Here is a 12,664-nt window from a genome sequence, read left to right on the forward strand (position 1 = left end):
ATACTTCCCTCCCGACGACCCAAACTGAGCGCCCCGGTAGGGGATCCCGAAAGCAACCGTCGGACGCGGAATCCGCCTCTTCGCGTGCAGGTTCTTCTTCCTTTCCCTTCCCTCCCTTCCCTGTTGTACATTGCATGCGGCGGTCGGCGATTTGGTTGGGCGGCGGATGGGGATTCCGGCGGCTGTGGCCGAGGCAGGGGAGGCCGGGGGCGCTGCGGGGCGGGATGGGGTGGCCGGCGGCGCGGGGTGGGGAGGCCGGCGGCGCTTGGGGTCGGGAACTTGGGATGGGGAGGGATGGGACGGCGGCGGTGGTGGGCGGGATGGGGAGGAGCGGCGCTGCGGGGCGGGATGGGGAGGCCGGCAGCGGTGGGTGGGATGGGGAGGGATGGGGCGGCGGCGGCGGTGGGCGGGATAGGGAGGGCGGCGGCGGTGGGCGGGATGGGGAGGGATGGGCCGGCTAGGTCAAAGGAGGGGAGGGCGTCCGGTGCTGCTTTCGGCCGGTGCTGCTCCCGGCCGCATGGGCACTCGCCAGAAGAGGAGGAGGGGAGGGCGCTGGTTCCATGGTTTGGACTGCAGAGAGAAGAGTAGAATTTCTATACATATAATGTAGATGCAAATTGGTAGATCAATTTAGTTGTTTTTTCATGAAATCAGATCATACAATTGTGACTAAATTGCTTATAATTTTTTAGTGTGTTTCAATGGAAAGCTAGAGACCTTTGTTGTTGTTTCATGAGAGCAGTTCATACACTTGTGATAGAAGGAAGACAGAGAGGTGAGAATCTTGTGCAGATTGATGGGTGTTAGAAATATTTGTACATCAATTTTATAGAAATGTAGATGTAGATTAGTAGATCAATTTTGTTGTTTCATGAGAGCAGATCATACAGTTCTGATTAAATTTCCTAAAATATTTTTAGGGTGTTTCGATGGATAGCCAAGATAGTTCCATGGGTTTGTACACAAATTTGTTGAGTGAAGGATATATTGAGGAAGCTTGGGGCGAAAATTTGAGCAATCAATTTGGAGCACAGCCAATGCAAGCTGAAGTTCCTACTCCTCCAGTAAAAGTAAATAACAAGAGGAAAGGAAATTTCAGTGACAAAGAAGATGAAGTGTTGGTGGCTGCATGGTTGCATGCTAGTATGGATCCAATAGTAGGTGCTAAGCAAAAGAGTGCGACTTATTGGAATAGGATCCATGAGGAGTATGAATTGCACAAGCCAGAAGGAAGTGACCGCAGTGTCAATTCCTTATCACATCGTTGGTCCGTTCTGAAAGAACAAGTGGGTAGGTTTTGTGGATGCTACGATCAAATTATGCATAGGCACGAAAGCGGGAAGACAGAACAAGATAAGGTAGTTCACCTAGTCGTTTAATTTCATTGTATATTCATATGTTTTTTGCCAATATACTAAGACCTATTCACTTGTGCAGATTGTTGATGCTCTCAAATTGTTCAAGTCACTAGATAAGACCCATAAAGGGTTTGTGCTACTGCATTGTTGGAACATGATGCGTTTCGAACAAAAGTGGTTGGCTCAAACTGATAGGTCATCTCAAAGTAATAAAAAACAGAAGTCAAGCTCAAATGCAAGTCCGAGTATGTCTACTCATGAAACCAACACGGTCCATATTGATGACTTTGAAGCTACATCTCCGGCCAAAGCGGATCACATGAAGAGACCTATTGGGAAGAAGGCGGAGAAAGTGTGGCAACGTCGAGGTAAAAATGTTACCTCTTCAGATGATAGTAATGTTGTCATGGCATTGGATCTTGTGTTTTCAAAGGGGGAGGCAAGGGAGATGGCAAGAGAAACAGCAAGACAAGCAAGAGAGAATGCAAGAGAGGCATCAAAGAAAGAGCGTTATGAAGGAGCACTTGCAATGGAGCAAAAGAAGATTGAAATTGAGGAAAGGAAGATGGAAATGGAAATCATGAACAAGGACCTTAGTTCTTTGGATGATGATCAAAAAGAATACTACAGGATGTTACGGCGTGATATCATTGACCGACGATCTAAAAGATCGATTTGAGGTCTATGGATTATGTTGTTGTACGAACTATTTGAGGTTTATGTTATATGAACTATTTGAGGTCTATAGATTATGTTGTTGTATGAACTATTTGAGGTTTATGTTGTTGTATGAACTATTTGAGGTCTGTGGATTATGTTGTTGTATGAACTATTTGAGGTTTATGTTGTTGTATGAACTATTCGAGGTCTATGGATTATGTTGTTGTATTTACTATTGAGGTCCATGGACTAATTCATTAAAGTAGTTGCATACATTACCATACATAATATTACATCCCTCCATAATGTAAAAACAGTACATGCTAAATAGATCAGGTCGGCAGGGTAACCTTCTTCGGGACAAAACCTTTCCGATTTAGATCCTAACTCTAACTAGGTAAGTTGCGCACTACATTGCCCCATAAATTTGCCATAGGTGCTCAACCAGGTCATCTTTCAGTTGAGAGTGGACTTGTGCGTTGCGGATGTCAAGATGATTCTGAATGAAGTTCGAGAATTCAGCCGTCTATGTATGAGAGGGAATAACCTTTTCTCCCATGTTGTCGTAATTGTAGTCTTGTGGACCTTCGTCTCGCTCGTCTTCAACTATCATGTTATGCATGATAACACAAGCTGTGATGATATCATGGAGTACTTCTTCATCCCGCAGTCTTGCTGGTCCACGAACAATTGCAAAACGAGCTTGAAGAACTCCAAATGCTCATTCCACATCCTTCCTATGTGCTTCTTGACATTTTGCAAAATATTTATTCTTTTGCCCTAGTGGAGAGGGTATTGTCTTAACCAATGTTGCCCACTGTGGGTATATGCCATCGGCAAGGTAGTACCCCATTGTATAATTGTTACCATTTACTGTATAATTTACCTGTGGAGCTTGCCCTTCTGCTAGCCTCGTGAAGATAGGGGAACGGTGAAGAACATTGATGTCATTAAGAGAGCCTGGTAAACCAAAGAAGGCATGCCAAATCCAAAGATCCTGTGAAGCAACAGCTTCCAGAATGATTGTGGGCTCGCGCACATGGCCAGTATACATACCTTGCCATGAAGAAGGGCAATTTTTCCACCCCCAATGTATGCAGTCGATGCTCCCTAGCATTCCAGGGAACCCTCTGCTCTCTCCAATTGCAAGCAATCTAGCAGTATCGGCATCATTTGGAGATCTAAGATACTCATCTCCGAAAACTTCAATAACAGCTCTAACAAATGCTTTCATACTATCTAAAGCAGTACTTTTTTCAATCCAAACGTACTCATCTGTAGCATCCGCTGCTACACCATAAGTCAACATTCGAAACACTGCAGTAGCCTTCTGAAGAGATGATAACCCAAGTTTTCCAGCAGCATTTCTTTTCTGCACAAAATAGCTATCGTGTTCCTGCACAGCTTTCACTATGCGAAAAAACAACGGCCGAGCCATTCGAAACATGTGAGAACAAAGGTAATTAGTTGTACACTAGATGAACAATAAAAATGCAAATAAAAACCATATATAAGCATTGCATACCTTCGGCGAAAATACGAGGGGCCATAGACAGGATGCTGCGCGAAGTAGTCTTCAAATAATCTACCATGCCCAGCTACCCTATCGCGGTTAATTACCTGACGACCCGACACAGAACCGCCACGGCGTCGAGCATTGAATCGCATGTTTCCGTTCAGAACTATGGCCGCTGTAGCAACCATTAGTTCATGGCCGTCATCTTCATACTCCTCCTCCTCCGACGACGATGAACTCACGTATTGCAAAAGTGTGCTACGACGCATTTTGTGAGAGGAGGCTGAGAGATGTGGCAGAGAGTGAATGAACAATGCTTCAGAGCTCCACATATATATAGACCAAGAAATATAGCCGTTGGAAATATAACCGTTCAAAATATAGCCGTTTGGAAAAGAGCCGTTGAGAAAATAGACATTGTAAAAAATCCGTTGCAACATATTCATTTAATTAAAAAATTCACATAATTAAATTATAATATTATAGTTTATTTAATAATTGGATATAAATAAAATACAACTATTAAATTTAAATTATAAGCGTTTCAAATGCAAAATTTCAATTCAAGTCGTTTGAAATATAGATGTTTGCAAAAACGGTTGATGGATATGAATAAAATATGGAAGAATGAATTATAGGGGCTGAGATTTGAGTAGTCTGAGGAGATGAGAAATTTGAGGAGAGAATCTTGTTTAGGGAATCCCCGTATAGAGATTTGAGGGTTCAAATTTGAGTAGTCTGCTGGACTTGCTCTAAAGGGTAAAAACGTTAACTTGACCTGACCGTGGAGAGGCTCACCGGGCGACTCAGCCGTCAGCACGCGAGCCGGCAACCACACAACACCCTCCGCCGACTCTCTCTCTCTCTCTCTCTCTCTCTCCTGCGCGGCCCAGGCGTCCAGCCCACGGTGGCGGAGAGCCTCCTGTTCGTCCTCCCCCCTGCTCTCTCCTCTCCTCCCCATCGACCTCCCGCGGATTCCTACCGATCTGGTGCAACGGATCGATCGCTTGGCATGGCGCCTGCGCGTGCGGCAACACGACCTCACGTGCGAGGGCAGGGAGGAGCTCGTGCGGTCCACCATGAAGAACGGCGCCATGGTGAAAATTGCGTCGGATGCTGCGGCCATGGGGCAGACCATGGAGCAGACCGGATGGAACATCAGGAAAAACATCCATCGCCCCCCTGCGGAGCTGAATTTTCTGCACCAAATCTGCGCCATGTCTCTCCCCAAAAGAGCCTAATTGGCTAAAAACAGGACGGCGGGGCGGACACCTGGGAGGAGGACGGCGGCGGCGCGGACTGGGGACGCCTCGGCGTGGACGCCTAAGAGGAAGACGCCGGCGCGGGTTGGGAGGAGGACGGCGGCGGCGCGGACTGGGGACGCCTCGGCGTGGATGCCTAAGAGGAAGACGTCGGCGCGGGCTGGGAGGAAGACGCCGGCACAGACGCCTGGGAGGACGGCAGTGGCTCGTTGCGATGGGAAGGGCTCGGTCGCGATGGGGCGGACAGCGGCGGCTCGGTTGGTTGATGCCTGGGAAGAGGCCGGCGGCGTAGCGACAGACGGGAAAGCTTGGGGAAAATATATTTTTAATTTTATTATTAATGTGAAAAGTCCAAAATATCCTTTCCTAATACTCCACTTACACTAATAGAGTATTAGGTACTATAGAATCTGCAAAAAAAGGATGATGAGGGATGTCAATGGGTACCTGTTACCCGCTTACCCAGCGGGTAAATACCCACTAGGGCACGGGTTTGGACTAAAAACTTACCCACGGGTACGTAAATGGGAAAATTTCCGTACCCATCCGGTAGAGCAGGTACCCATACCCATGTACCTGTTTACCCATATACTAACTAGTGTGTGTGTGATCTTCACGGAGAATACAGGCTCACAATGTGCTGCAGTTTTTGTCATGATGTGTTGTTATTTTTAATGATACATTGTCTTTCTATGTGTTGTTGTTGTTTATATTGTGGTGGTGTAGTGTTGTTTATGACAAGATTATTGCTTTTTTCAGAAAAATATATTGATTCTAAGCAATATATTGTTGTTTACGGCTATGCGATTAAATTTTAACATATCTTTACCGCGGATGCCAGTCTACCCTAACGGGTAACGGGTATGGGAAAAAGTTGTACCCGTTGGCTGGTATGGGTACGAGTAACGGCCAAGATCCAAAGGAGCGGGTAAGATCAAAAAGTGCGGGTGCCATCCCTAGTGATGCATGCGTTTTCTTCAGAGGATCAGAGGATCAGAGCATCTCCATCAACTCCAGAAGATCTTAAGGCCCCAATAGCTAAATTTAGGGGATTTTGGCCTAAAATCGGCCTCAAGCAGAACCCTCCCATCCCCCATATCGACGAGCGCCCCAAATCCAGGTCAGGATCCCCCATATGGAGGATCGAGCTTGGGATCCCCTATCCCTCAACCGCCGACGCTAAAGCATCCCTCCCGCCGAATCCTCCTCTCCGCCCAGTACGCGTCGTCACCATCTTCTCCTTCTTTCTCCGCCTCTCTTCTCTGTTTGCTTCGCCGGAGTGGAGATGCGGCCGGATCTTGCAGAAGTTGGAGGGGCTTCGGTAGAGGAGGGGAGGGGTAGCTGGCGGGGAGGCGTTAGGCTGTGGGGTGAGGGGTCGTTGGCGGCCTAAGCATGGGGGGGGGGGGGTGGCTGGCCAGCAGGGAGGAGGGAAGGGGCGCAGGGTGGCCAGAGGTGCTGCAGATTGGGGATTGGCCGGCGACGCTGCGGATTGGGGATTGGGACAGGTGCTGACTACTTGGGCAGGAGATCGATTGAGAAAAATAGTTGTAGTAGTATTGTACTAACTAATGTCATTTCTAAATTGAATTTTATCTTTCGAATGGTTTAGTGAAATGCCATGAAATTTTAACAGTCAACTTAGATTAGTGTTTATGATTTTGTGGCAAAGTTCTAATTTTTTCTTAGAAGTTTGAATTTTCGGGTTTAAATTTGGCCGAATTAACCATTTAAATTAAGTTGTTTGAAATATGTTTATTCAGTAAAAAGATCGAAAGATATGAATAAATTCGGGTAAGTTATGTATAGCCGTTAAAAATATAGCTGGTATAGAACAGTTCGTAATTTATAAAGACTTTGTTAATTTAAATATAATATTAGAGTTTAGTTAAATAATTAATTATGAATAAAATAAAGCATTTTTATTTCAATTATATGCATTTCAAATATCCGATTTCAAATCAACTCATTTGAGATATTGAAGTTTAGAAAATTGGTTGGAAAATATGAATATAATATACACAAGTTAATTGTAGGGGGTGGATTTTGGGGAATCTGCCGAAGAGAATTGAGATTTGGGGGGGACAAATGGGATAGGGGATACCCATATATGAGATTTGGGGATGAGATTTAGGGGATCTCTTGAAGTTGCTTTAAAGCTATCACAAATGTCCTATTTGGGGATATGGACATTTTGCCCCCAAAATCACCCCAATGGCATCCCCTAAACGGACAAAATATCATGTTTGTTCGGACACATCCCCCATACTTGCCCCAAATTTAGAGCAACTCCAATGGGATCCCCAAATTTTGTCCCAAAATGTCTTTTTTTTGGTTATTTGGGGGAGCAAGTGGACATGTGTCCTCATGTCCGCCATCATCACCCAACCACACCCCCCCTCCCCAAATTCCTCTCCAAATTAGTTTTTCCTTCTCTTTATCTTTTCTCCTCTCCTTTTCACCTTTTCTTATCCTTTTCCCATCTCATGTTGTGGGGCTGGGGCAGACAAAAGGGAGCACAAGACAATGTCCGGACACCCCAAGCCTCCCCCAAATTTGGGCAAGTTTGGGGGATTGTCCGGACAAACATGACATTTTGTCCGTTTAGGTTTAGCGGGTGCCATTGGGAGATGATTTTAGGGGCAAAATGTCCATATCCCCCAAATAGGACATTTGGGATAGCTTTGGGGATGCCATTGGAGATGGTCAGGGAGGTTTGGGGTGTCCGGACATTGTCCGGTGCTCTCTTTTGTCCGCCTCGGCCCCACAACAAGAGATGGGAAAAAGAGAAAAAAAAGTAAAAAGGAGAAGAGAAGGATGAAGAGAAGGATTTGGGAGAGGAATTTGGGGGGTGTGGTTGGGTGATGAGGGCTGACATGGGGTGGACACATGTCCACTTGCTCCAAAAATTACCAAAAAAAGGACAGTTGGGGGCAAAATTTGGTTTATCCCATTGGAGTGGCTCTTACTTGCGTTTTGGGACGCAGGATCCAAGGGGTCTTTTGCATCTCGGGTCGCGTTGGATGCGGCAGGGCAACCAAGCAGAGCCATTTTTTCGTCCCGGATGCAGGCCAAAGCCCCAGTGGACAATGCCCTTACATTATTGTCAGAATTTTTTTAGTTAACGTATATGAGTGAAATTGAGTAGTAAAAAAGATCCAAAATTCAAATTAAGTATATAATGATATTGTATGATAGATTTTTATTTTTAGACATCAAAAAAGTTAAAATGATATTTAAGAATGGTACCAAATGTTTATCGGTTCACAAGTGAATTTTTAGTTAATATTTATCATGTAGAGTATAATTTTAAACCTTATATACAAGGGAGCAATCTAAATGTTCTGATGTTGACGATTCTCTTTCTTAACGAATGCCTTGGTGCTTCTAAAATTTCACAATTTTGTAAACAAAACTTACAAAAATAGAGTGATTAACTATGTGTTATAGGTTGATTAGACATAAAAAAAGTTTATGGGATAAACGAGTATGCTTTTCAACATTCTCATAATAGACACGAAGATTCCATGCGAGCCATGGGTGTATCTGGCACAAAAGTGTGAATGGTCGGGTGACAGTCATGCATGAGTGCTACCAGGCGGGTAACTAAGCTATAAATATTCTAAGAAAGGTGAGAAATGAATCATGCGTCTCCAAAGGCACAATGACACAATCAAAACATCCGAGATGAGAAAGGGCTTGCAAATAGAGCGGCTCAACATTAGGCAATGTACCTATTGACTAGAGAAAATTTGCCGGTATATATAGGTCTGTGCTGCTTACAACTAACTAAAGTGGTGTGGTGGTATCCTGTTCTTATATAACATATTTGTGTACAAAAGTTGCACGAATGAATAGCACCATCTGCTCCTCCTTACTGAATCAATAAAGTGCTATGCACATTTGACATGTTGAATTTGACTTGCCCATTTAGCAACTATCACTCGTGCTAAATATTTTTTCATATCAATTTTTTTGTGAGCACCACTTTTGTGGGCATGCCACCGGCATGCTTTTGGTGAGTTTTGCTGTGAATTATTTGGTTGTTCCCTTTTTTGTGCTTACTATATGAGAAGACATGAACAAAGAAAAAGAGATGTGTTTGTCCCACTAAACTAGATGGGGTGAAAACTAACATGTCTATATGGAGATGTTAAGGTTTAAGCGAAAAGTGACTCAACCTAGTGAAGAAGTGTGTGATGACAATAATGTTCGATAAAAGAAAGTTCAAGCTTCTCCTAGAAATGGCTTTCATTTATTGAACCAGGGGCAATGAGAGGTGGAAGAGGAGTTCGCATGGGTGAGGATTGGGAGGATGGGAGAAAATGCATGACCTTGATGATAAGGTAGTTACAGTTAATGCATGAGCTATCATGTAGCTATGCTTAGCGATCATGGGAGGTATGTGTTAATTAGTCTGTAACGCATCTGTATTAAAATACATACGCGCTAACCCATCCGCGCATTCTCATGTGGCTTCACATTGCACAATCATTCTCTTATACCTCCCCATCCCCCCGTTCCTGCCCACAAGGACAAGAGAGAAACCAAGTTTCACAGATTGAAAGAATAGAAAATAAGGGAGATAGTGATGGAGAAGAAGGTAGTAGTGGTGTGTCTGTTGGTCAGCATCCTTAACCTCCTTTCTGTTGGACTTGCCTTTGCTGCTGAGATGACTAAAATAAAGGTAAATAGTGAAATTATTTATGCCTCCTAGTACGTGTTGTTTTAGTCATCTTCTAATCCACCATAAATGATTTTATCTTTCCAAGCAAGTTCATTACACACTTTGTTTCTAGAAAACTAATCTTGGCCAATGGTATACACTAAAAACAATAATTAAATTTTGCCTAACCAGCTCAAAGATAGCAAATGTATCAAGTAACGACAAGCTATCTATGGAGAACAAGAACCAATATTATAGTAGTGGCTGGGAGGATTAGGTGATGCACAATGACGCTGTGATAAGGGGTGAGGTTGGAGAAGGCCACTTGCCTGGTGGAATGATGGTAGAAAGGGAAAATGCTATATGAAAATAGGCCGCAGAGCAATTGCCAAAAGGTGATGCAATGTTGGACTATTGGAACCCTAGGCGATTATGGAGTTGTGCTATCCTAGTGGGCCGGGCCAGCTAGAACGGTATAGTGCACCCATGTCCAATGTGGGTTGGGCCAATAGCTATCCTAAAAGCTAGGTTAGGATATCAATCTTACCAAGCCTTGCGAGCTAGCCCTGACTTAGCTTGTTTGACCATTGAGACAAGAGGGAGCCGGTGTGAGTATAGCGCCATCCTTCGGGAGATTGGACTTCGTAGTAGAGAGTTCGTAGATGTTATTTGTGTTCATGAAGCGAGAGCCTTTAATTTAGATGCTCATAGTTTAGTGAAGAGTGTCCTTTCTCTTCAACACAGCCGCCATATTTGGCTCTCGAAGCCTTGGAACGATGCAGTTGTACCCATTTTGATCGATGAATAAAGGCCGTGTTTTCCGCTGAAAAAAAGACCATTGAGCCAAGAGGCACGGTACACATGGAAAAGGTGGTGAACTCATCCGTAGCTCATCGTCGGAGCTCGTCATTAATTATGCATAAGACAAGGAGAGATAGAGAGATATAGGGACATTGAGGGAGAGAGGTAGAGATAGAGGATAAAAGGAAGGGAAGGGGTGTGGGTACGTGGATTAGAGAAAAAAAAGAACTGGGATGAGGGTGTTGACCACGGCACTAATTAAGTCTTGAATGCTCGATACTTGACACCCTCATCCCCAAACTTACAAAAGTAGGTTGTTTTACATTGTGACGATTCATGATGGGAAGAGCTTTTATTCACCTTGTATGAAGGTGGTTGCCCATTTTGGAGGTAACATCACCAAAAAAAAAATTATCTGTAAGTATACGTAGCCAGTGTCTAAAAATGTATCACCAAAGAGAAAATATTGCTATTATCTTGGAATGTGTATCCACATGGATCTCACTAGGGAAACCTCAATTTGTCTATCAAGATGCTAAGGCACCTTAAATTAGATCCCTATCATCATGGCCACCCCCAAATTGATTGGATATGTAAATTTACTTGGTTTTCTAGATGCAAGAGTGGATTGCTTTTCCAACTTTGTGAAGGTGGGTAAGCGTTGATGCGCTAAGGGGACAATTGGTCCAGCCCTCTCTTCAGTATCAGCATTCACACAATCGGCTGACTCCATCAATGGTACATGGTATTCAGAGGTGATGAAGTCAATTACCATGTCTCATACACTGCACTTACACATCTCTCCGTGCGTGTGTCATTTGCTAGGAAACACACCGCTAATCATGAATTTTTGGTATGTACGAGCTAGAAAACCCCGTTGATGTGTGTATGCTGGCACGTCTGTGCCATCTGCTAGCAAACAGTGCTAATCATGATTTTTGTGTGTATACGCCGGTGGGTGTGTACCATTTGCTAGGAAAAACTGCTAATCATGATTAAGCTCATAAACAACATAATTATCATTTTCTAATGAAAACTAGAACAGTTGAAATGTATTGATTTAAAATTAGGAGATAGCGGACCTATTTGCATTTCGTTTCATTCCTCACTCTCTCCCACATATCAAGTTGAGCCCACATTTCCATAATCAATGTGAGTCTGATATGTCTAGGCCTACCCCCTCACGGATACAAAACAATTCTGCTTATGATATAACCGTCTGTGAATCTTATCTCCATCGGTTACCGATCTACGCATCTGTTGTGATATTTTAGTTATCATTCTCTTGCATGCAGACCTCTGGGATAATAAGAACGGAGAATAATCAATGCTTGTACCCACACACTCCAGCTTCACTTTTGGGGATGCTTTCAACTCTATTTCTCCTATCCAGTCATCTCGGAATCCATACAGCAGCTGGATACATATGTTCCAAGAGGCAGGGTAATCGCTCCGACTCCGAATGGACAGTAGGGTTAATCTGCCATGCCATTTCCTGGTAATCTTCTACTATCTGCTTGGGATACATATGATGGTTCTTAGAAGGGTGGGCAAACTAATGCATGCCATTCACGCGCACACGCATATAGGGTGGTGTTTGTACTTGCCGTCCTGTTGCTGCTCCAAGCCACGTCACTGAATGACCAGAGGTGGAACGGCGCCGCGTCCACCAACATCATCTCCTTCTGCAATGTCGCTGGCGATGGGATCTTCTCCAGTGGAGCGGTGCTGGGTCTTGTTAGCAACTTCTTCGGCATGGTCTACTACCTCGTGACACGGCCCATAAATGGAATTGTGCCTGTTGAGGAGGAACAAATGCATGGCAGCTTCTTCGAACCAGGCGACATTGCGATGGTCCAGTTGGAACCCCCACAGCCGGCAGCACTTGCCGCCGGCACAGGTGCCGTCGAGCAGCCCGCTGGTCTCCGTGCATGAGGACACATAAAACATTGTCCAGTAATCCAGTTCGCTTGAGTTGTGCAATCGAGCCCTATACCTGAAGCAGCTAAATATAACTTTCCCGGAAAAAATGTATGCATTGTTCTCTGTGACAATACTACAATTGGATATGCCATTAAATCTCAATAATATGTTTTTCTAGTACTGCAATTTTTAGGATCCCACTTTGCAAGGAGACTACGTGTGACAAACTTTTTGTGTGTGTAGGATTACAATTAAAAATAATTGTTTGTCTCCTTTGAGGCCCCACATGAATTTGCGTTGCCTCAGGGACGGCCCTGGCTAGCTCTAAGGAGCAACCGTTATTAATAGAGATTAACTTTAGGCTTCATTGGTGTTAGTATTTGGGAAAATGAATTGAACTGGGATGAAATACCAAGTCATCGAGGAAACTTAATTGGCCCCTAATTCTAATTCTGCACGGGAGATGGGGTGACAAGGAGGT

The 12,664-nt window shown here is 44.2% G+C and overlaps 1 protein-coding gene and 1 pseudogene across 1 annotated transcript; one reads left to right on the forward strand and one right to left on the reverse strand.

The window, feature by feature from the left end:
* Nucleotides 1–438: 438 nt before the first annotated feature.
* On the forward strand, nt 439–2,047 carry LOC112270151 (glutathione S-transferase T3-like). Its single transcript, XM_024457923.1, has 3 exons — nt 439–555; nt 921–1,358; nt 1,438–2,047. Exons 1-3 carry the CDS (start codon nt 439–441, stop codon nt 2,035–2,037), a joined length of 1,155 nt encoding a protein of 384 aa, XP_024313691.1. The 3' UTR covers nt 2,038–2,047.
* A 299-nt stretch (nt 2,048–2,346) lies between these two features.
* Nucleotides 2,347–3,803, reverse strand: LOC100835174 (annotated as a pseudogene).
* Nucleotides 3,804–12,664: the final 8,861 nt, after the last annotated feature.

Source organism: Brachypodium distachyon, chromosome 1 (assembly GCF_000005505.3).
Source record: "Brachypodium distachyon strain Bd21 chromosome 1, Brachypodium_distachyon_v3.0, whole genome shotgun sequence".
NCBI lineage: Eukaryota > Viridiplantae > Streptophyta > Magnoliopsida > Poales > Poaceae > Brachypodium > Brachypodium distachyon.

What these genes read in the sequence shown, in the direction of transcription:
- LOC112270151 (XM_024457923.1), top strand. Translation starts at nt 439, where the DNA reads ATGGGGAGGGATGGGCCGGCTAGGTCAAAGGAGGGGAGGGCGTCCGGT. An exon ending in AGGAGGAGGGGAGGGCGCTG is followed by an intron (nt 556 to 920) that starts GTTCCATGGTTT and finishes AAATATTTTTAG; the next exon opens with GGTGTTTCGATGGATAGCCA. An exon ending in GGAAGACAGAACAAGATAAG is followed by an intron (nt 1,359 to 1,437) that starts GTAGTTCACCTA and finishes TCACTTGTGCAG; the next exon opens with ATTGTTGATGCTCTCAAATT.